This window comes from Miscanthus floridulus, chromosome 18 (assembly GCF_019320115.1).
Source record: "Miscanthus floridulus cultivar M001 chromosome 18, ASM1932011v1, whole genome shotgun sequence".
NCBI lineage: Eukaryota > Viridiplantae > Streptophyta > Magnoliopsida > Poales > Poaceae > Miscanthus > Miscanthus floridulus.
The window spans coordinates 120,564,847-120,588,981 of NC_089597.1; the positions used below are offsets into that span (position 1 = coordinate 120,564,847).

The 24,135-nt window shown below is 45.8% G+C and overlaps 1 protein-coding gene, 1 long non-coding RNA gene and 2 pseudogenes across 5 annotated transcripts; 2 read left to right on the plus strand and 2 right to left on the minus strand.

Moving 5' to 3' along the window:
* Positions 1-3,769: 3,769 nt before the first annotated feature.
* Positions 3,770-6,866, minus strand: LOC136520384 (uncharacterized). 4 transcript variants are annotated; one of them, XR_010775232.1, is made up of 7 exons: positions 6,085-6,866; positions 5,186-5,817; positions 5,040-5,085; positions 4,886-4,955; positions 4,726-4,803; positions 4,155-4,235; positions 3,770-4,050 (listed from the first exon to the last, which is right to left on the minus strand). It is a non-coding gene; the product is annotated as an uncharacterized lncRNA (long non-coding RNA). The 4 variants fall into 4 exon arrangements; XR_010775231.1 differs by having other exon boundaries at positions 5,186-5,906; XR_010775233.1 differs by having other exon boundaries at positions 5,186-5,226; positions 5,463-6,866.
* A 1,139-nt stretch (positions 6,867-8,005) lies between these two features.
* Positions 8,006-9,687, minus strand: LOC136522646 (malonyl-CoA:anthocyanidin 5-O-glucoside-6''-O-malonyltransferase-like). The gene has a single exon (XM_066516458.1). It carries the CDS (start codon positions 9,623-9,625, stop codon positions 8,213-8,215), a length of 1,413 nt encoding a protein of 470 aa, XP_066372555.1. The 5' UTR covers positions 9,626-9,687; the 3' UTR covers positions 8,006-8,212.
* A 3,171-nt stretch (positions 9,688-12,858) lies between these two features.
* Positions 12,859-16,506, plus strand: LOC136519455 (uncharacterized; annotated as a pseudogene).
* A 249-nt stretch (positions 16,507-16,755) lies between these two features.
* On the plus strand, positions 16,756-21,706 carry LOC136521340 (uncharacterized; annotated as a pseudogene).
* The last annotated feature ends 2,429 nt before the right edge of the window (positions 21,707-24,135 follow it).

Below are 24,135 nucleotides of genomic sequence, written 5' to 3' on the forward strand. Positions count from 1 at the left end.
CTCCAGCTCCAACCTCTAGAATCTATAGGCCTTTGCTAGATTGATTGATGGAAAAACAACTCAAGCTGAAATGAATTTCCTTTTTCATATCCAGTGGACACTACTGTACCTCCTGAACAAGTCTAGGTGACATTACCAAATACCAATATGACATTACAACATGATTCATGAAAGTTTAATTGTCCAAAATACCAAATTAGTAGCAAATTATAACTGATAAGTAGGAAATATATCACTAATTAAATTGTCACTGTTGGAATAGCGCCGCTATTTAAAATGCTTCCATGCTCTCTATGTTGTCACCATCAACGCATAGAGAATAGACTGAGGAACCAGTCGAGGATGATCGGTGCAATTTGTTTTCTTTTAGGGCCTGTCTGGTATGAGTCTACCTCCGACTCCAACAACTGTGGAGGAGCCATAAAACGCTTTAGGAGGAGTCATTTTTTGTTGAACAGTAGAGAAACTGGAACTATTTTTCGGTCTGGAGGAGGGGTTGCAATTTGTGGCGCCTCCACAAGTGCTCAGACTTCTCCTGAAGAGCACTTGAGGGAAAACAATGCCAAACAAGTTCATATTGTTGTTGTGTTGTAGGACCCACGTACTTAGGGGAAACCATAGGTCCGTGGATGATATGGCATTCTATGAAAAAGTTAGCTCCATGCCCTTAGGATACGAGGTTGCATTTGGTGAGGGTAGGGATTTATTAGTCGACAGTTGTGTGGCACCTTCAATTCGAGGAATGAAATGCTTAAGGAGCAAGAAGCTTGAGCTGGACACAGGACCTATGGATTATGCAGTGCTTCAATAAAAACATTGTGCAATAAATGGATTTAAATATACTCCAATAACTAGAAAAATTGTCTTCAAAGTTTTTGTTAATATAAAAGTATTAATTAATAACCTACAGTATAGTGACATCAAATGCTTGCTATATTGAGGCCGAGTTAATTTGGCATTCCTCCACCCAAAAGTCCATGCATGATTTGATGTTAATCAGATAGAATAAAGTAAGTGTTTAATCAAATTTAATCAAAATTGCTTAATAAATATCTTCAGTGTGCCATAGCTCCAAGAAATTTTGGATCTAGACCAGCTCTAGTATCCTTAGGCTTTGTTAGATTGATGGAAAAACAACTTAATAAGGGCCTTTTTGGCACAACTCTAGCTCTGAAATCTATGCTGGACTTGTAGATTGTAGATTAAACTAAAGTAGTTTATATATTTTTATAAACTAAAATATAAACGAAATGAGTCATATGAATGCACTTAACATACATGTAGCTTTAGATCCACGATTTCCTAGAGCTACAGGTTACAAGCTCTAAAAGAAATCCACCGATTACCTAGAGCTAGAACTTTGCCAAACAGAGCCTAGGATGATTAATTCTATAGCTCCTGGAAGCAGGAATACGTTCAGTGTTGGTAATACTAAGCTGTCACGAATTTTCTTTTCATATATAATCGCTTCGTTTTCATATCCGGCGGAGTCTGCTTGCTGAACACTTGAGAGCCGCTTCTTCAGATCTCCACAGTGATGAAATGGTGATTGATCATCTCCTCGTCCCCATCGAATGTCTTCAAAAACTCCATCTCGTCCAAGCTGCTCATCGACGATTCACCACGGCAACCTGCACGAATGCATGGAGAGCCAACGCATTAGACGATAGACTTTGCCACTGCATCAGGGTTGCATTGCATGGGATGCCGGGTGGCTAGCAGAGACAACCTACCGTGGCCGTGATGCGGTTGCGGTGACTCCTCGCCGTGCGCGACGGCGCACGCGGCGAGCAAACTGTCCCGGCTTGGCGAGGACGGGCACGGGCACGGGCACGGGCACGGCGACTCCTTAAATCGCTTCGCCATCGTCTGCATCCCGAGGGGCCATCTGGCGGCCCGGCGAGGACGCGGCGGTGAGGGCCGTGGGTCACTGCACTCATCGCAGTGATGCTCGGCGGCGTTCGCGATGATCTCCTCCTGTCTGTCGTGGAGCCACTGGTCAAGGCTAGGCGAGGGAGTTGGCGGGCGGGGGGGGGGGGGGACGGCGACCGCGACTTGCCGCGCCGGAGCGTGTCCTTGCAGTACGAGAAGGCGCGGGCCACGGACTCGGCCCTCTCGCGGGCCGTGTCATCAACGGCGGCCATCGATGACGGCGCCCCCTTACCGTCGCTCCTAGCCTTCCTCAGCCTCCTCGAAATCTTGCGCAGGTACCTCCCGACCACGTCTCCCTTGACCTTGGGCGCCATGGTCACCGCATCCTCCTGCTCCTGCGGCTGCTTCGAGGGCGCTCGCGCGCGGGAGCTCCGCAGCAGCAGCCTCCTCCCGCCCCCGCCGCCGCTGGCGCCGAAGCACAGCGGCGTCGTGAAGGGGCTCTCCTGCCGTGACCGGGACTTAAAGAAGCCACGGTGGCCGTCGCTCGACGACGTCGAGGACGGGGAGGAGAGGGAGGAGCCCGATCCGGCCGCATTGGCGCTGAACGACGGCGAGGACGACGCGCGGTCGAGCTCAGAGGAGTCGGCGTTGGCCATGTCCACTGCAAAGCACTGGGCGCCGGGGAACAGCCACGCCGCGAGGAACTGGATCAGCTGCATGGCGGCCGGCGAATGCTAGGCACGACGGAGTTTTGGGTTTTAGTTTAGCGTGGCGCGGCGGCATCTCTTATATATACAGGCAGTGATCGATCACGGCGGCGTCCCCTCCAAGATGCCTGCTTGCCTACCTAAAAAACAAGCATCTGGTGATCTGGAACTGGAAGGCTCCTTCGAGTCCTTCCAAATCCATGGCAGCGGTTGCCTTCTTCTGTTACTATCTTCCATATCGGCGTGGTTAAATTACTCGCTCACTGTTGGATCATTATTAGGGTGCATTGGAAGTTAATTAAAAGAAGTTTTGCCAATGCATGGCTGTATAGTGGCCTTCCTATGACTATCTTCCATAATCGCAGGGGGCAGGCGTAGTCGGTGCAGAGATTTATGCCATGGTCCCAAACGGGCTGGCCCAATGGGCGGCATGAGGCACGATCCTATTTGACACGGCTTGGTATCATTGTTAACGAGTTCGGCCCAAGCATAGTGCTGTGCTGGGCCGCTCATTCGGCCTATATTGTCTGCATGTGTGAATAAAGCATTGGAAAACTAGGACGACGGCGATGTCTTTGGTCACTTGGCCTGGCCATCCATATGAGCACGTGCAAGGACTCCATGCGCACATGCACCACAATTCGCACGCCGCCATGCATGTCACGTGCATTATATATGTCCACGGCCAGGATACCACGCACCATCACAGTCACAGGGTTTCTTTTCCAAAATCTTTATTTACCATATATATAATCACACGTCACTTCCTGTACGATGCAAGCACACGCACCGCGCACATCACAGTCCGTGGTGACGTGTTCTCTAAATCTAAACAGCTAGGTATGCTTATATCGTTCATCACGTAAGTCATTATAGTAAGCATTCCCCGATCAAACTAGCGACCCACACTACATCAAAAAGGATTTTTAGGGGCGGTTGTAGACCATTTATAGGGGCGGTTTGTCCAACCGCCCCTACGTAAAGGTCTCTACAAATCATGTATTTATAGGGGCGGTTCCCACACCGCCCCTACAAGTCGATTTGTAGAGACGGTTGGTATTGTAGCCGCTCCTACAAATCGATTTATAGGGGCGGTCTGGGAACACCAGCCGCCCCTACAAATCGATTTGTAGGGACAGCTACAGTAACTACCGTCCCTACAAATTATTTTTCCGCAAAAAAAAAATTTACAATTCAAATTCGACCGGAACATATATTTTTCATGCCCACGGTACAACTACTCAGAAGTATCTTAAAACAAACCAAAGTATTCGACCCACTCTCAACCGAATTAACAAAGAGCCATCTCGATGGATGGCTCACAGTGCAGCAACAAAATGTATCTTAAAGCAAACAAAAGTATCAGACCCACTTGCCTCTCTCTCACACAACTATATAGCACAAGATAACTTTCTTCATCATGGTGACCACTAAGACCGAGGCCCTACAATATGAGAACTTTCAGATTGCCCTGAAAAGGAAGTACACATGAGTTGGACAATTTTCTAATACCACGTTATGGTAAGAGTTAGTCCACCTAAGTGGGAAAGGAAATTAAGAATGTAAAACTCTAACCTGGAGACCAAGAGCCCGCCCCTGAGGCAATACTTCGTGCCATGTTAGAAGAGATCTCAATCACTTCCATTGGTTGAGGACCTGTGAAGACAAGTAAGTATACAATTAACTCCAAAAAATGCACCATGTGCCATAAAGTAAAGGACACTACAATAACTTTCATTTGGAAAGTCCATCATTTTAGCTTCTCTAAACCACTTGTCCACCCTAACAAGTTCAAACCCCCTAACCTCACACAGTCACACTGACCAATATGACCACGATCACGATAAAAAGTGTTATCGATAGCTTATACAATATGTTCCAAGCAAGACCAAATGACAATGCAGTTTTCTTCCTAAATCCCTTCTAGTCATTGAATTGATGCTTCAACAAAGTACAAATATATCTTAGAAAGAAATTAACGAATGGGATTTAAAAGAAAAAAAAACAAGCTGGACGGTGTGCACAATGATGTTGTATTTCAAATTAAGCACAGTGAACAACGGAATCATATACATTCCTCTGTCGAAACACATGCATTTTCTTATAAGCTCCAAACATGTATAAAAGCATTAAAGCAAGACATTACCTAACATAATTAAGGGTACCAAAGCCACCCAAAGTGCTCCAGATCAGAACTGGAGATCACAAAGGGCCTAAATAGGGCCTGCATATTAAATAAGCTACAGATAAGTTTAACCACAGAGAAAAAAGAAGTTGATACACAAAATACGAAACATGTAACTAACCATAAGCAGCTTATTCAGATGCAGTCCACCTTACAAGATGCCTCACTGGCTGAAGTTCATCTCTGACTATCTGCAACACAAGAGCATAGCATGCATAAGATTGCGTAACAAATACAAGTGATTTGCAAGTCAAAAATGTTGAAAAGGATCTTACCTCCTAGGCTTGTTCTGGCGCTGATCAAGCTCCTCATTGCCAATATCTGCAGTTCAAGTTTTTCAAACAATTAGTGAAGCAGCTTAAAATTGTAGTATGAGCTAAAACTGTTTTCAATGCATAACAAAGACGCAGGTAGAACTCACCATTTCGAAGAGATTTAGACCCTCTATTAGCACTAGTTTCCCTGTAAGAATAATAGACTCAGAATCCTTTGTCAAGAGAAAAGTTTGTGGATAATGTAATAAAAACATGGTACAATCAGACAATAGAGCAAGAGGAGGAAAATGTATAAGCACTACAAACAGTTTCCTCCTAAAGTATGTGCATTGCTGAAGAACTATTCAATACAGATACAGGAGAACGTGTTTCAAGTCCTAGGCATCCCCGTCACCGTGGCAAAATCAGGAGAACTGCACTAACCTGACTGCATCCGTAAGTCAAAGGATGAAACAGGGCATGTATTGTAAGAGATCCAGCACGAGGAAACTGCAGTAAAGTGCAGTTTGCTGAATGCATGGCCAAACACAAATGATGCAACCTGCTTTATTCTCACTTGCGTACTTGATAAAAAAATATAAGAACTGAGGTAACACAAAGGGATTGTTGTATTAGTGAGTCACCTGAGCAGCACAGTCCGGGGTTGATACTGCTGGTACTTGATAATGTCAATACTAAGAAATGACATCAATATCAAACTGGGAACAAATCTATCAGCAGAATCCATAAAGAAAATTGAATGATGCTGAAACTCTGCTGAATCAAGAGCACTGAAACTCTGCAAGTCAAAGTTGAACCGGGTAACTGAACTACAGTTGTATCAGTCTTCCAATCACTGAATATGTAGATGTTCACACCAAGCATTTGCTGAAACATACTAGCAGACAGCAGTTAACAAGCTAGAACTGTTGACATACAAATTCCCTACATAGCGAAATTCCCTGCCAATTAAATTGGCAGTGTCCCAAGCATTCCTCATATGAGTTGCTTAACATTAGTTGAAAGAATTAGCTATGCACAAGCAGAACGTCAGGCTCAGCCTCACCAGATTCACTAGAACGATGGAGAGGTGTGGGATCTCTTGCCGTCGCCATGACTGATTGTCTGATCCCTATTCCCTGCTGCAGGTTTCACTTCAGATTGTGTTGGCTTCTTGCTTCTTGCGTTGCATTCGAGCTGCTGCAACCTGCCCGTCACTCACCCCTGCCACACCACGCCGGCGCAGTGGACGCGAAGCACTAGGGTGTCGTTCTCCAGGTGCGCGTGCGCGGTGGCGTTGCTACCGCTGGCCGAGCCAGGAGCTTCACGTGCACGGGCGCCTCGACGGTGACGGAGGGCAGCACAGGCCTTCCTTGCGCGGCCCTCCGAGCTATGGCGAGCTCGCCGACGCGCCATCCTGCGACCGCACGCCACTCCCGCCATCGTGCGTCGCTCTGCCATGCCAAGCACAGAGATGCAGAGGGCCGCCGGAGAGAGGGTGTGATCGAGCTTCATCCGCGAGCTCCTCGGCGACCCGGCCTCCAGATCCGCGAGCTCCTGGAACCGGCGGGGAGGAGGACCACCGGTGGGCGGAGAAGGAGCGTCGGTGGGGGAGGAGGAGGAGGACCGGCGGGGAGGAGGACCACCGGCGAGGAAGGATGAGGAGTACCGGCGGGTGAGGAGGACGGGGAACGACGAGGAGGCGGTGAGAGGAACTGGAGCGAGCAAGGGGAGGAGATCCGGAGGCCAGAGATCCGGAGCGCCATCGCCATGACGGGGGCGGCGGATGGATGGAAGGGAACAGATATCTTCGTGCATGTTGGATGGAAGAGTCGAGATGGAGAGAGAGATATTTTGGGTGACTCAGTACTGTTGGTAGGGTATTTGTAGGAGTGGCTCAATCAATAGCCGCCTCTACAAATAACAATACCGGGGGCGGCCGATGAGTGAGCCGCCCCTACAAATCCGACCTATTTATAGGGACGGCTCGTATCACTAGCCGCCCCTACTGTTTGATTTGTAGGGGCGGCTGGTCTCGTGGGTCTTAAGCACTTCACTGTAGGGACGGCTCCATCATTAACCGCCCCAATAAAAAATTTGTCCGGTTACAAACCATTTTCACGTAGTGCGAGTCACCAATAAACTCGTGTATAGATAATTCTCTTGTGCAGTGTTCTTTGTCCTGAGTATCCTGTTGACTAATAAGATCTCAGTTCCCCAATAACTCAAATCTAATTTGAGCCCATCACCGACCATGTTCCGCCTTAAGTAATAAGGGTATATATGAACAACCAACAAACCAACCATATAAGAGACAGCGTCCATAAGTTGATTCAAAACAAGTCCATGCAACCCACTCAACATGAGCACATTACTTTAAGAGAGAATTACTTGTATGGCATTTAAAAATTTTGGCTTTCTTGCATGGACCTTTTTCTTATGAAGTTACCTATAAGGCCCGAAAACGAATTTGTCTTACTTATGTGGCCTTCCGTCAATTTCAGCCATAGCGGAAAAAGATTCAGGTGTAGAGTTTAGTTTGTCTGTTTTAGATTTGGAGTAATATTACGCATGGTTTAAAGTGTTTAGAATTGCATAAATTTATAATTGCATAAAATTAAAATATATTACTTTTGGGAAAAATTACGCAATTATAAACAGTCTAAACCATGCACAATATTACTCGAAATCTAAAAGAGAGAAACTAAACTCTGCGGCACTTTAATCTTTTTTCGTCTTACCCCTCACTTAACACCGTTAATACAAGTAAGGCAAAATAATTTTAGGCCTTATAGGAAAAAAAAAGGCCATACAAGGAAGCCATAGTTTTTAGGAGGCTATATAGGAATTTTCTTTTACTTTAATGTACTCTCTCTATTATTTAAAATTGTTAGTTGTTTTGCCTTTTCTAGATTATGGATTTTACTATACAGCTAGATATCAACGTATATAGTAAAGATTCCAAATTTATAGAGAGAACAAAACACTTACCATTTAGAAGGTAGAAAGTAACTATTGAAAAGTAACACATTTATACAACACTTGCATATCAACAGATATCAATGCATTAATTACTTTTGTAACACTATTTTTTTTGCGATGGCAATTTTATTACAAAATTATTTTTTCATCACATGATTTCCGTAAAAAGACCAGTTTGTGCAGATTTATTAGATTGATGAATTGTGTCGCTCTCATGTCCTCTGGTGGAGCCACGCCATAGCATCCGCGAAGCACTTCCTGTACATCTCCATGGCAGCCGGCTGCAGAGAGATCCCCACCTCTATCCCGCCGTCGCCACCCCGGCTCTCCGCCACCGCCATTGCGCCGGTCCTCGCCACGGACACGACGTCCACCTTCGCCGGCCGGCCGAATCCGAAGTCCAGGTCGTAGACGCGGAACCTCGGCGAGCCGGCCACGGTCAGTAAACCCATCGGGAGTACCTCCCTGATGCGGTCCATCCACGCCGCCATGCTTGACGTCCCGATGTCGCGTACAGCTTCATCGATGGAGGAGGCGACGGCGGCGCACGCGCTGAAGAGCCCGCCAGCGCCGGCCGCGGCCACCTCGCCCGTTGGTGCCAGCGCGAACGCTGGGCCGACGCAGTTGCCGAAGTACTTGTCCGGCAGGGGAGGCTTCATCCGCGAGCGATGGTCGACGGTTAAGCCCATGCAGGTCACCGGGCCCTCTCCGGCGCCGGCGCCGCTGCCCTCCTTGGCTCGCTGGTAGCACGACCAGACGAGGCCGAAGGTGGCAACCAGAGAGGAGCACCGGGGCGGCGCGACGCCGCGCCTCGCGGCCTCGTCGGCCACGACGTCTTTGATGTGCTTCAGGTCGTCCTTGGACAGCGCGAACGTGGCGAAGAGCTGGTCGGCGGACATCTCGGCCATCTCACACTCTTCCGTGCTCGGCGCCGTTTGGACGAAGATGTCGTACAGGCGCCTTGGGTCGGCGAGGAGAGTCCGGTCGATCACAGGAGGCGGCGGCGGCGGTTCGGCGCCGCCTCTGCAGGCGGCCGCCCAGGTGTGCAGGAAGTGCGTGGAGCCCGAGCCGTCGCAGGCGGCGTGGTGCACGGTGACGCCGATGGCGAGGCCGCGGCGCGCGGGAAGGAACGTGGCCTGAACGGCGAACAGCCCGCCGCCCTCCGGCAGCGGCGGAACGAGCGTGGCGATCTTGGCAACCTCCCGGGGCTCGTCGGTGGCGAGGCCGTCGAAGTGCGCGTCCGCGTCGTCGTCGTCGCACTCGGTGACCGTGAAGGTGACGGCGTCACCCGGGCGGTAGTGCAGCTCGTAGTGGTCGGACGTGCCGGGGGTGAGGCGGACGTGGCCGGCGAGCGGGTAGAATGCGCGGACGGCCTGGTGCAAGGAGTCCCGGAGGTTGGAAATGATGGCGGCGACGTCAGCGTCGGGGCCGAGGCGGTAGAGGAAGAGGCGCTCGACGGGCGTGGAGTGCAGCCAGAAGACGTCGAAAAAGGTGAGCGGGAGCGAGGTCTCCGGCGGTGACGGAGACGGCGGCACGAGGGTGGTGTCGTGGACGCGGAGGCGAGGAGACGGCGAGGAAGACCCTGCCCCTGCAGGCGGCTGCTGCTGGTCCGGCACCACGGCCATGGCGGCCGCCAATTCGAGCTTGCGGCAGCCGGCAGGCACTGGATGAGAATTGGACTGACGCAGATCAGCAGATGCCAGATGGAAGGCCATGCCCCTATGCGAGGTAGATATAGGGGTCACCGGGTCAGTGGTTGCTTTGCTTGGCTGCTGAAAATTTGCCTCCTCCTGTCTCCCTGGCTTGTTCCTGTGAGCTTCGTCTGCGTCATCCATGACCACAAAGGATCACCGAGCTCAATTCCTTTTCTTTTTTTCTTTAAAAAAAGTCAAAAGAGAGGAAATGAGAAACTAGCACACATCTTTCTGTTCCATCTGTTTGATAATTTCTTTTCTTTTGCTGCACCACTTTTAAGGAGTATTTATTGATATTTATTCTATCAGAAGAGATTATTTTCAACAACTGAATAGATTTTCTTCTTCTAATATAAATTGCGGCAAAGCTTTTGCTGTCCTTTCTAAAAAAAAGAATAGATTTTCAAGTATAATACACCTTCCATTCCAAACTATAAGACATTTTGACTTTCCTAAGTACATTAACTACTTTACTATATATCTAGCAAAATTTATCTTAAAAAAATCAGAACGTCTTATAATTTAGAAAAAGAGGAATATTTACTACTCTTTTTGTCCCTAAATAAATTAATTCCTACAGTTATCTGAAGTCAAACTTTTTTATGTCTGATCACCTAATTAGATCATTAGATACATCATAAACATATTTTCATAATACATTTATTTGGTATCACAAATATCTGTATTTTTTCTATGAATACAGTCAAACTCTAGAAATTGATTTATTTAGATATGAAGGGAGTATTTTCTTCCGTTCACAAATAAAGTCTATCTGACTTGTTCTAAGCCAGAACTGTTTTACTTTATTTATATAAAAAAAGAGGCGTGCTAGTCAAAGTAAAAAAAATATGACTGAAGGTTACACCTTTGGAGCGAAGTCTCACGTACATGTGTCATCGATGAAGCCGATCGGTGAAAAGAAATCTGGTAGCTTCGTTGAGATTCGTCGCTATGGAAACGGTCCTGAAGGTGAAAAACACAAGAACAAACACCTTTCACTTCGATGGAATGTTAGAACCTAAGAATACAGCTAGAGTCATCTAACCAATTCAACAACCCGTTTGTGTCAGATGTACACGGGGTCATCTTCGGCTTACTCTATATTTGGCTGATTTGACTTCTTTTTTCAGCTGTAACAATATTTTTCTCTTACAACAATACAGTCGGAACAGTGTTTTTCAGCCAGTTTCAGACCAGCGAAGGTAATGTAATAGCCTCCGAGCTTAAGGTCTACACACTCGTGCTACTTGTTATGAAACAATCTTTTTTTAATACAATGGTACTATTCATCTTGTATCGAGAAAAAAAAGTAAGTATAGAGTCTCCATACTTAGATTCATAGGTCCAGCACGAACAGCGCTAATTCGTGTAGTAAATAACATTTTGCTTACCTCCGCTAGATCTTCACATTTCTCTAGCCTAGCTTGTTACGAAGACCCCTGAACTTGTTAAGAGGTGTCACTTAGGTCATTAAATTTAAAAATGTATTTTTTTAATTGTTAAACTTTGGAACCGTATTTTTTTCGGAAGTGCTAGCGTGCGGACGATTGGACGGACGCCCGCACGCTACACTCCATTTTGCGCTCCACGCGGGGCCCGCGCTGCCCGAGCGACGAGAGGGGAAGGGCGCAGTGACGCCTCCGATTTAGAAGGACCCGACCGTGGCGTCGTATGGATACCCTGGCGGCGCACGGGAGAGATGATGCAGCAGAAGGTGGGGAGGAGAGATGCAACACCCGATCTACTTTTGAAACATCCAAATACACCAGTTGCAACATACGTCTGAATGCAGTTGAACACTTGAAACATGCTTCTGAAACACCTGAAAAACACTTGAAAACCATTGCAAACATACGCAAACATCGAAATAAAAACACATACAACGTATGTATGTGTCAAACATATGCAATATTCAGATAAACACACTTGCAACATGTGTTCGGAAAGCACAGATGAAACATACCGGTGAAACATCTGAAACACTCGATTGCAACATGACTCTAAACACAATTACGACATAAGCAACATTCCCCGATCTACTTTTTGCAACATCCATATAAAACAAATGCAACATACACCTGAAACGTCTGAGACACTTAAACATTAATATGCAACATATGGGAGGGAAATGCGTGCCAGTCGATTCCGGGCGCCGGGGTGGGGGGAGCTCGGTCACCAGGGTGAGAGAGGGCGCCGCCAGGGGTGGGGAGGGCGCCGCGCCAAGATGGGGCAGAGCCGCCCACTCCCCTGCAACACTGTCGCGCCACCTCCATGGATCTCGACGGGGTGGGGGAGGGGGCCATCGAATCCGCGAGCGTTGGGCTCTTTTAGTGGGTGAGGACACCAGGGGTGGGGGGGGAGGACGCTGGGGTGTGGGAGCGCACCGTAGCCGCCCAGGGAGGCAGCCATAGCCGCGCGTCGGGGTAGATGCGGGGCGCGAGCGCGGGAGAGAGCAGGAAGCGAGGGATTGGGTGCGGGAGCGAGCGAAGTGAAGCGTCCAAAGCATTACCAATTTTTTTTATCTAAACTTGTTAAGTAATAGACCGTACATCCTTAAATTTATTAGACAATGATGCACCAGTAAGTCCATTTATGGACCATATTAGAGATCCCTAAATCATCATATCATATCATATCATGTCATATCATATCATATCATGTAAGATCTATAGTTTCTAGGCCAAGCAGATTACTGTTACACGGTTTGTATCAACAGGTACCCCATCCCAGCCGTCCATCATTCGACATCCGCATACCAGCCATCAGTCCGCCTTGCTGTCCTCCCACACGATTTAGCCATGTTTTGTACAGTTTATCTGAGAAGCGCTTCCTAAATAAGCTGTACAAATAGAGTAAAAGCGGTGGATAAAATAAGCTGGTCTAATTCAGCTTCTGCTTTTTTTTTAAGTACAAATGGGGTTGTGGGAATAAGTATGACCAGAATAAACTGCTGAAAAACGTAGTATTTAACTGTTGATTTTAGCTTATTTTGGCTATAAATAGCTTATAAGCTGTACCAGAGGGGCCTGTTGTATCAACAGGTACCCATCCCAGCCGTGCATCGTTCGGCATCCGCATACCAGCCGTCCGTCCGCCTTGCTGTCCTCCCAGAAATTTCCGTCCATCTAACGAACCACAGCTGGCTCAAAGAAAAAAAAAAAAGAGGAAACAAAAAAAAACGCAGGAACCTCGGCCAGCCCGTTGCTACGACCGCCGCCGCCGCCGTCTCCCTCTTCCCCGCGCGCTCTCCTCGTCCCCCGTGACGCAGCCGCCGCACGCCGCTGCCACACGCTCTCCTCTCCATCGCAGCCTCCCTCTTCCCCGCTCATCCCTGCTACTGTGCGACCCTCCTCGACTCCTCATCCTGGCATCGCCCAGCGCCCCGGCGGCTCCTGCGCCCTCGCTCGTCTGATGGTGGAGGGCGAGCCGGGTCCGCGCCCGTGCGGCCAACACAACTGCAGGCGTCCGAGAGGGTGCCACCGATGCCGGGGCTGGCGTCCCGGCCCGCCACTCTGCCGCCCCTGGGCGATTCGCCTCCTGGTTAGTTGTTTCCCAGATGTCTACATGTGCTTCCCATGGCGTTGTTCCGATTCTTCTTGGTGCCCGTTCTTTGGGCCAGCTCTGCTCACTACTGAGTTTGTACCTATAGTTGCTCGGCTCGACTTTACATCTGTAGCCGCATCTTGCTTATGGTCTTCACGGACAGGTAACCATGGTCTTATTTGTACCAGATAGCTCGCTACGTGATCGACATGGCATACATGATCCAATGTTCGACGATGCCGTGCTGCTACCTCCTGCAGAGACATTACCATGTAATGCGCGCCGTAAACGGCGCCGGCTTTTCGCGGCTTCCTCAGCTCCAGGTCAGTACATGTTATTATGGCCTGTTTGGCATGGCTCCAACTCTGGGTGGAGCTGCTCCACTCCAGAACTCCAGTGGAGCCAGCTCTAGGTGGAGTCGGAGCTCTAGGTAGAGTCGGAGCTACAAAAGAGATGCTCCAAAACTCCATCTCCATTTGCACTACAGCTTCATGGAGTTGGCAGCTCCATGGAGTTTTGGAGTTAGGGTGTTTGGCTGGAAAATTGGCTGGAGTTGCTGGAGTTCAGCTCCAGAGCCCTGCCAAACAGGCCCTATTTGTCCGAAACTGCACTGCCTGTGTAGTTCTTCTGTTTCGATTATATAAAACTACTTTCCTTCGCTTTTTTTTCTCCTTTACGGAGGCTATTGTTTCTCAAACAGTTGGTGCCACAGTTACTGGAGTCAATATGGAGCTTCCTGAGGACTTCCCCACGAGTTTTCATGTTCCATCGAAACGCTCTACACGTCGTCGCCTACCTGCTCAGCCTACTGGTACTATCAGTTACCTATTTTCTTTCATTTAATCTCTCCCCTTCTGTTTTGCTTGCTCTGTTTCGTACGTCCTGATTGTAAACCAGTAGCCCTAATGGATGTGCTATGAAAACCATCATGTGCATGTTTCTTATTGTGACCATGGTATCTTCTTTTGTTTTCTTTTACTTCCCTTTCCTATCACATTCACACTATCTGCATTGCTATTTATGCCCCTAATCAGAGCTACCACGCCTACATGTTATTCATGCCCATTCATGCACGGAACATATGGCTGATGCACCCTCCAGCTCACAGCAATGTAAGTTGTATCCATACACTTTTACAGCCCCCCTACAGACCGGCCACTACATAAGATCCTTCTTTTCCTTACTAAATTTGTGCAAAAAAATGTAGGCTCATCATCAGACCTTCAAACCATGCTGCCCCCCTCTACGACCCATCAACGTAAGTATATCGTCAATGCGTTTCCTCCTTTTCTTCATACATATTGTTCTGCTCAATGGCTGTGCTCTTAAATATTGTTCTGCTTGTGTTGATCATGATGCCCTGACAGCTCATGCAAAACAGGCTGTGTGTTCTGAAACATTGAAAGTCATGGGAAAGAAAAAAACGACACATGCAAAGTCGTTCGGATTCGAAATGCCCTTCTCAATGGCTGTGCTCTATGCTATTCTCAGTGGCTATGAGCCATGCTATTCTACGTGGTATTTGTCAATGTGACAACGTATCAAAAGGCTCGCTCATAATGCTGGCCACATTATATATTTGTGCCTTCATTATAGCTACATCCATGATCTCATATCCTTCCTTCTTTTTCGTTGTTATTATAGGAACTATTTTCTCTCCTCTCACACTTGGGCCACCCTCCCACGCATGCCGCCATTGTGGAGCACTATTTTGGTATGAAGAACGAGTAAAGTGGGACCGACAACCATCTTCGCCAATATACAATAGGTGCTGCAAAGAGGGGAGCCTCATCTTACCTCCATATAGACCACCTCCTGAACCTTTGCATGGGCTTATTACGGGAATGAATAGATCAGTATCAGGCCATTTCTTTGAAAACATCAGGTACTACAATTCTATGTTTGCCTTCACATCTATGGGTGCTCGTGTGATTGATTCTATCAATGATGGTCATGGACCGTATGTCTTCAAGATAAGCGGACAGCTCTGCCATCGGATTGGATCGCTCATGCCAAGTGACGGAAATCGACCTGAATATGCTCAGCTGTATATATTTGACACTGACAATGAAATCAGGAACAGGATGAATGTTGGCACCTATACAACGAGTGGTTTTCAACCCAATCAAGATATTGTTGTCTCACTTATACATATGTTTGACACTCATAATCCAATTGTCCAGTTGTTTAGGACAGCTCGAGATAGAATATCTGGAGACATTGATGACAGGTATATCATAAGGCTGTTTGGTGAGCCTGACAAGCATGGTGACATATTCAGCGCTCCTGTGGCCTCTGAGGTTTTTGGATTATCGCATTGGTGATATAGGTGAGAGTGACGGTGGCCGTGATTTAGTGGTACAGGATCGCTCCGGCCAGTTGCAGAGAGTTGAAGAAAATCACTGCAAGTTCATGGCGATGCAATATCCGATTCTCTTTCCTTATGGGGAAGACGGGTATCATGAAAAAAATTATTATAGGCCATGTCGTCGATCAGGAGCTATTAAGCGGAAATGTGCTACCAGGGTTGAATATTATGCTTACAGATTGCATGATAGGATTGATGACTTCAACACACCAATGCGATGTAAAAGAGGGACACAGGCTTATCTGGTCGATGCATATTGTTGTGTGGAAGAAACTCGGTTAAGCCACTACAGGACCCCATCGTTTCAGCAGAAATATAGATCAGCCTCATTCAAGGAAATCCAGCAAAGTGTAAACACGGGCATTACCAAGGCATTAGATGCTGGGCAAAGAGCCATCCTGCCTTCCTCTTTTATTGGAGGGCCACGATATTTATACCAAAATTTACCTCGACTCTGTTGCTCTTTGTCGGAAGTATGGTTGCCCAGATTTATTCATCACTTTCACATCAAACCCCTTATGGTCAGAGGTAACAGAGGCTTTGGCATCCATCCCAGGACAGCACCCCAGTGATAGACCTGATATTGTTGACCGAGTATTTCACATTAAACTACAGCTTTTTATTGATGACATTATAAAGAAGAAATTTTTTGGCCCCGTCCTTGCAGGTATAATGTGCCTCCATGTCTTTCCATACCAATGCTCATTATATAGCCAGTGTGCCTCACGCTTACATTTTCTTGCAGTTGTGTACACTATTGAATTCCAGAAACAAGGCCTCCCACATGTTCATATTATAGTATGGTTAGACAAGAATGGCCCTCTAACAGCTTCTGATGTTGATAGACTCATATCAGCGTAGCTACCAAATCCGTCTATTGATCCAATTGGGTATGAAGCTGTCAAGACATTTATGATCCATGGTCCTTGTGGTGCTGCTAACCCAAAATGTTCATGCATGCTTGATGGTCAATGTTCCAAGCACTACCCTAAAGAGTACTGTGAAAAGACATCAATCTTAAAAAATGGCCATGTTCGATGTGCCCGACCAAACAATGGGATTACTGTAGCAAAGAATGGCATCCATCTTGATAATAGTTTTGTTGTTCCCCACAATGTTGACTTATTGGTCAAGTATCAAGCCCACATAAATGTCGAGAGGGTTAACCGTGATGGAATGGAAAAATATCTATTCAAGTACCTTGCTAAAGGATTTGACTGTGCAAGGGTGGGCCTTCAGCGTAAGCATCCATCCAAAGAGTCAGCTGCCAAAAAAAAATGATGAGATACGAGCCTACCTGGAATGTAGATGTATAGCTCCAAATGAGGTGGCTTGGCGTCTATTTCAATTTGACATTCACTACACTACCCCACCTGTTGAACGCCTTCAAGTCCATATGCCATTTGAAAATAACGTTGTGTTCACAGAAGATGACTATTTAGAACAGGTCTTGGAAAATCCAAGGAATAGCAAGACAAAACTTACAGCTTGGTTTGTTACAAATAGAACATTTCCTCAGGCTGCTCAATACACGTATGCTGAGTTCCCTGAATATTTTACTTGGCATGGGGACAAACAGTTTTGGGCTCCACGACAAAATAATCGCAAGAAAATTGGGAGATTAGCAAATGTTGGCCCTAACCAGGGAGATGCCTATTACCTCCGCATGTTATTGCACATTATGAAAGGAGCCAAATCCTATAGTGATCTTCGAACTATTGAGGGACACAGATACCCAATATTTCAGGCTGCATGCCATGCCTTGGGTCTTCTTGGTGACGATCGTGAATGGTCATATGCAATCAATGATGCAGCTCACTGGGCTCTTCCCTATCAGCTTCGTGAGCTGTTTGTGACACTTCTTCTTTTCTATCATGTTACAAACCCCCTTGATTTATTTGAAGAACATGTGGCCGTGATGGGTCAAGATGCTCTGTACCACATTAATCGTGCCACCGGCCAGGTCAATTTACCTACAGCCTCTTCAGTGGAATATGTCAGATCCTATGTTCTTGCTGAGATAGAAAAGCTTCTTATGGATTCTGGTCATAGCTTACATCATTTCCATCTACCTCCACCAAATAAGGTAGTCACATCAGTATTTGCCAACAATCTTCTAATGGAGGAACAAGCATATGATCTTGCCATCATATCAGCAGAGGCAGCAGAGCAGCAGAGTAAGTTAAATCTGAACCAGAAACACATATATGATGCTATTCTTTGTTCTGTACACAATGACACCGGCCAGACATTCTTTATCTATGGGTTTGGTGGCACAAGAAAAACATTCCTTTGGAATACATTACTGAATAGCATAAGATCCAAAGGAAAAATAGCTTTGGCTGTGGCCTCATCTGGAATAGCATCTCTGTTACTTCCAGGTGGCCGCACACCTCATTCACGGTTTAAAATTCCATTGGACTGAGCATTCAGTTTGTCCGATTAAGAACACTCATCTAGCTCAGTTACTGCAAGAAACATCTTTAATAATATGGGATGAGGCCCCAGTAAATCATAGACACTGCTTTGAGGCCCTTGATCGAACATTGAAAGACATCATGTCATCTAAAGATCCAGCACTTTCCAGTAAACAGTTTGGAGGCATCACAGTTGTGCTTGGAAGAGATTTTAGGCAGACACTTCCGGTGTTACCGAATGCCAAGAAGAATGAGATTTTATCTGCATCCATCACACGATCTCATCTATGGCAGCGCTGTAAAATTATGCGCCTCACAGAAAATATGAGGCTTCGGTCTCCATCTTTATCTGAGCCTCAGTGGCAGAAACTCCAAGAATTTGCAACATGGTTGCTCCAGGTAGGTGAAGGAACAGTACCTTCTTCTTCTCCTATTGACCAGACTGATGCTTCTTGGATTACAATTCCAGAGTACCTACTCTTGCCATTGGAATTCAGAAACCTTGAAGGCTTAATTTCGTTTGTGTATGATACCTCAGACAGCTCAGAACCAGCTGCCTACCTTTGTGAACGAGCAATTCTAGCACCAACCAATGAAATAGCTGCTGAAATCAACTTGCACATGATTGCGAAGCTGACTACAGAGGAGATGTCTTACTATAGCTCAGACACAATTGATGATGATACAAACAACCGTGCCACACTTGAAGCCCTTTATCCTACTGAATTTCTTAATACATTGCGATTAAGTGGTTTGCCAGACCACCACCACCGACTAAAAATAGGAGTGCCAATAATGTTGCTGCGTAACCTCAATGCATCAAAAGGTCTTTGCAATGGAACAAGGCTCATAGTAACCCAGCTGACACGTCGTGTAATCGAAGGAGTCATAATCACAGGAAAGGCTAGGGGATGCAAGGCTTACATACCAAGGATAGTAGCCACTTCAGTTGGCCAAAGGTGGCCCTTTAAGATAAAGCGTCGTCAATTCCCAGTTCGAGTTTCATATGCAATAACCATCAATAAAAGTCAAGGGCAGACACTCAGTAAGGTTGGCGTCTATTTACCCACTCCAGTTTTCTCACATGGACAGCTATATGTAGCTTTCTCAAGAGTGACATCACCTGACGGCTTACGTGTTCTGATTGAAAATGACTCTCCTGAACAAAGCGACATCACCCACAATGTGGTTTATAAGGAGATTTTTACTGAATTGCCACAACAGCAGTAACCATCCTACACCAAAAAAGACCAAGGTACTCTAACCACGCACAGACAACATTATGACACTACTCTGTTAGACATTGTTTGTACAAATAAGATTGCATTAACAAATGCATGCCGACATTGATATAAGGTTGTCTTCATCAAATTATGTGCGCTCTTAGCATATATTATATCATCTTTTCGGGTTCCATTGCCTATGCTATGTGCAAAAATCATCAGGCTTCTTGCAATGCGCCTCAAATTAAATAATTGACTTGCCTTCTTTTCTCACCTTTTTCCCCTATATGTGTTTGTAGGTACCTACCACACCATGCCTTTGGTACAGCCCCCATTTAGTTCCAGGCCTCTGCTTCCCAGATGGAAATGTAGTTCCCAGAACATATAGGGCCCACTGTATATCTATCTAGCATATCACAGTTGTGGTGTATATATTCTCTATTTACCTTCTATGATGCACTGGACTTTTGAAGCATGGTTCTGTGCGGTTTAGTTTAAGTTCCACATGGTCACCTCCACTTCTGAGTTTGTATAATTTTGTTCCCAGATTTTCATTTAACATTCTCTTCTCCGTAGTAATCTCATCTGGAACCCCCAACATCATTCATGCTTCATTTGGTAACCTGTTCGATGTTTTACTGGGGATACATGATGTAAATAAATTGCACTGCTTCTTTCATATGTGTTTCGTCCATATGATCGTTACAGATATGTTAAGGCATTGCCCTAGCTTCTTATGCTTCTGTTGCTATCCAGATTACCTAATATTTATAGATGGCATCAAGTGTACCTGCATTAATCCCAGGTTATCAAAGTATATTCTGTTAATTTCATAAACCAAATTTGCTTTTATCCATTTATTCTGGTACAGTTTTAACGGTTGCTTTATCTATCTTACTTGCAGGATTAAGTGTGCGCTCCCCTTCGATGTTGACGTCGATTTGTAGATGGAGTGTGCGCCTGTTGTCGAGGAAACCCTAGCCACCATTTTCGCCCAGGTCAGACCTCACGCAATCACTGCATCCTCTTCCTACTGTACGCCTCCTGTGCTTTGGTGATGATGTGTTTTTTTGGTTTCATACTACCATATCTGCATTCACACATCAGGGACGTACCTCATTATGTTTGATTTAACCTTTTTATTAGCTGACAAGTTTCGTTTCCCTCAATGATACTGACAACTGAGAAACGTCAGATAGCTGCATTAGCACCAATTTTTCTCTACCTGAATGAAGATATATCCACAGCAACTATGATACAGCTCTCATGGCTGATCTGAATAAGAAGTTGCTCTGAGGTTTCAAGTTTTCATAATCTAAATTTATATCCATGTGCTATGCTTTTTGTGTAGTTTCTAAATAACCCAAATGTAATCGTCATATAGGCTTTACAGGACCTGCTCACATGTGTTGATATGATCCTCCGTCATATCCTTATATGCAAAGAAAGGCTCCTAAATAGACCGGTCTGTTTATGTACTTGCAGATTTAGTCTCAGTGACCGCTTCCATGATGATAGCAGTGGCAACAATTTAAAGGTCTGCTCTTCAGTGACCACTTCCTTCTCTGACTCTTTAGTTAGTTATATACTATACTATCAAACATGCATTAGAGCTTGCAGTAGTGTTAATCTTTTCATAAACATTACTAAAATCCGCCAATGTCGGTAACAGGTGCAGGTCCTAATCCATTCCTAAAAAAGAGGTGCAGTTTTGGTCCCCGATGAAGTTTTAGTATGCAGAATGTACTGTGCGTGCCTCGCATACCTGAATTATGTTACTTAATTTATAGGTGCCTCCTGAAAGGTATTTAGCGACCAATTCTATGATGGCTAACTGAAATGTTTTAGCCCATCTTATATCTCAGTCCCTGTTTATTCTCTTCATAGCTAAGTTAATCATACCGGTTATCGGTTATAATGTAAATAAGATCTCATCTACCTTATGGTTTTTTCCAAATATTTTCCATATCTACTTCTTTCTGTCTTTAGGAACTTGGTCGTTCTCTGCTTGCTTGGCAATAAAGTTTTTATTGGGATACATCATATTTCAGGTATGTGCAAGACAGACACCTTGGTTGCTTTCTATGCTGCCATGTGTTACATGTTCTGCTTTCTTGAGGATTTTTTGGTTTATTCCAAAACGGATTCGACTGTTTCCTTGCATTTCAGTCCGAACTAGAGTGCCATTTTCAAACTATACACTGACAAATCAATGACAGGTGCTTATGCCAAACTAATAGCAATCCTACCATACATGTGCAGTTTCAGGTAGTACAAGCGTTTGGCTTAAAAAAGAAAGGGGGGAGAAAAGGAGAATGCCTCGCGGTAAAAGATAGGGTCTGTTTCAGCACTTTCATGTTGTTGGATCTACAACACATTTAGAAATGTAATCTACGGACAGGTCAATGCGGGTTTTCTACTTATCTGTACATTCAAGGTTGACATTTGAATTTTATCTCATCTTTGCCTTCAATACGGAACTTAAACTAGAGCTTAGCCTACCCGCGGCGAAGCGCGGGTACCGCCTAGTTTATTAAATTTATGAGCCTAAGTGAGATCCCTTTAACAAATTTAGAGACTGTACATGGTTTTGTAACGCAATAGACGGTCGTCCGCGTTACCGTCACTGTCGAAATAACTGAGCAGTGGGCGAGTGACTCTGCAGAGTAGCTTGCAGAGGTAATATGCTTGCTTTGACAAATGACAAGGTGAAAAGTCCAATCGAAACACGCATTGTGGCCAAGCCAAATGCTTAAGACCTATTGACACTTGACAGATCTGGAGTTCTGGACATCGGGGAGTCTCTCCTAGAGAGAGAGAAATTGGAGTTGGCAAAAAGCACTCTTCTTTTAGCTTCTCTAGCTACGTGGCATGTCACTACCAACGTTTCTATTAGTCTGCATTGACTCTACCCTCAAGTCCTACGCTAGTTGCCAGGCGAACAGAGAGCATAACAAGGTACATGGAGTTATCAACTTTTACATCTCAAGCGGTACCATGTCGCAGGATGCTATTAGAGGTGGACCGATTGGCCTGATGGGATCTCCGCTGTTGGAGCGCTCCAAGATACGGTGTCAACTTTTGCTTTTGCTGTTGCTCCATCCTGAATATTTAACAATATTGAAATAGCATAATTTTAGTGCGACAAGACGCTGAATTTTGTCAAAATTTAGTACCAAAATTCACTGTTAAAATTCAGCCAAATTCAGCACCAAAATTCAGTGCCTGCCACACGAAGGCTGCAACATGTAAAGCTAGCATGCTGTGCTCTGCCATCACTGGAACGCTTCCATTTATCTTCTACTTTGGTCAAAGTTGATCAACACTAACCTATTTACGGAACATTTTAGCTTGCTTATAACATACACCATGCATGTCAACATGTGCACTTGTGCAGTGTGTGTGAAAATTGCAATGACCATCGCAGGCTGCTCTTGCCCTGTCAAACTAAGAGTGTCAATCAGCACTGAAACATCATAGTTTCAGGACTCTCCATCTAGGGATTCTCCTTTTTTTTTTCTTTTCTGTATGTCGTTGGACTCCTGCAGCTTTATAGTTCTGAAAGATTGCTAGAAAATGTAAAATTGGCCGTACCAGTGAAGAGTGAACAGCATATCCTCACTCCTCAGTGCATGCATATGCTTGTGTATGGAGTAACTTGTTAAGTTGTATCACCCCCCCCCCCCCCCCCCCCCCAAAAAAAAAGATTTAGCTCTTTACAGTGACATGTACACAGGACATACAGTGACATGTACACAGGACCCCCCCCCCCCCCCCCCCCAAAAAAAAAAAAAGATTTATCTCCGGCGGCCTCTCCCAAACGGCCATTGAGGAATACCTGTCCCTCTGGATACACCATGCTTCATATTGGTGCTTACTCGGCAAAGTCGGCATACACCATGCTTCATATTGGTGCAATCACTTTCCGAGGTCACCAGCTGATATGGAAGACTTGGGCTCCGCTCAGAGTCAAGATCTTCCTTTGGTTGGCTCTGCAACGCAGGCACTGGACAGCCGATCGGCGCATTCACCATGGGTTTGACGCAAGAGATCGCTAATTCCTCTGCAACCAAGCTCTGGAAACGATCGACCACATCATCGCCTCTTGTCCGTTCACCAGGGAACTTTGGCACTTCATCTTGGCTCGGCTTCCAACTCCCCCAAGGAACCCAATCAACACTAAGCTAGTGGACAAAGCTGCAAAAGCTTTCTAATGGACAGCAGCGTAAGGGGTTTGACTCTGTTTGCACTAGTGTCTTGGCAGGTGTGGAAGGAAACGGAATGCAAGATGCTTCCGAGAGTCCACCACTACGGTCACTGAAATGCTTCAAATCATAGGCAGATCGCTGGATCGAAGCTGGAGCAGCTAGCATGCGTGCGTTGGCCGAGCGTTAGCAGCGTCACGCTATGATGCTTGTTGTTGTGTTTGTTAAAATGTAGTCTGTTCCTAGCACCGGCTTGGTCGGCTATTCTTGTAACATAAACTCTATTCATCTTAAATGCAATGATACGCAGATCTCATGCGTATTTGAGAAAAGTGTATGTTATCCATGGTGTAGCTACTCCATCACTAAATACTCTTGCAAAAAAGTTAGATTGTTTGGTGCCACACTGCATGCCTAAGAATCACAGAAAATTTGCAAAACATTCCCCACTGAACAAATACATTAACAGTACCACGAGCTAACCAACTATTTTCTTTTTCTTTTTGAAGTACGTTGCTACGAATGCAAAGGCCTCTCAAGAGTGAGTGGACACCTCTGGGAGGTTAGGACCTAGCACTGGAAACAATCTGGTCCAACCAATTCATTATCACGCGATAAGTGTGGAACTTGATATCTAGGGCTCTAGGCTGCTCACTTGGTCGTGTGATCAGCCCACCTACAGCCT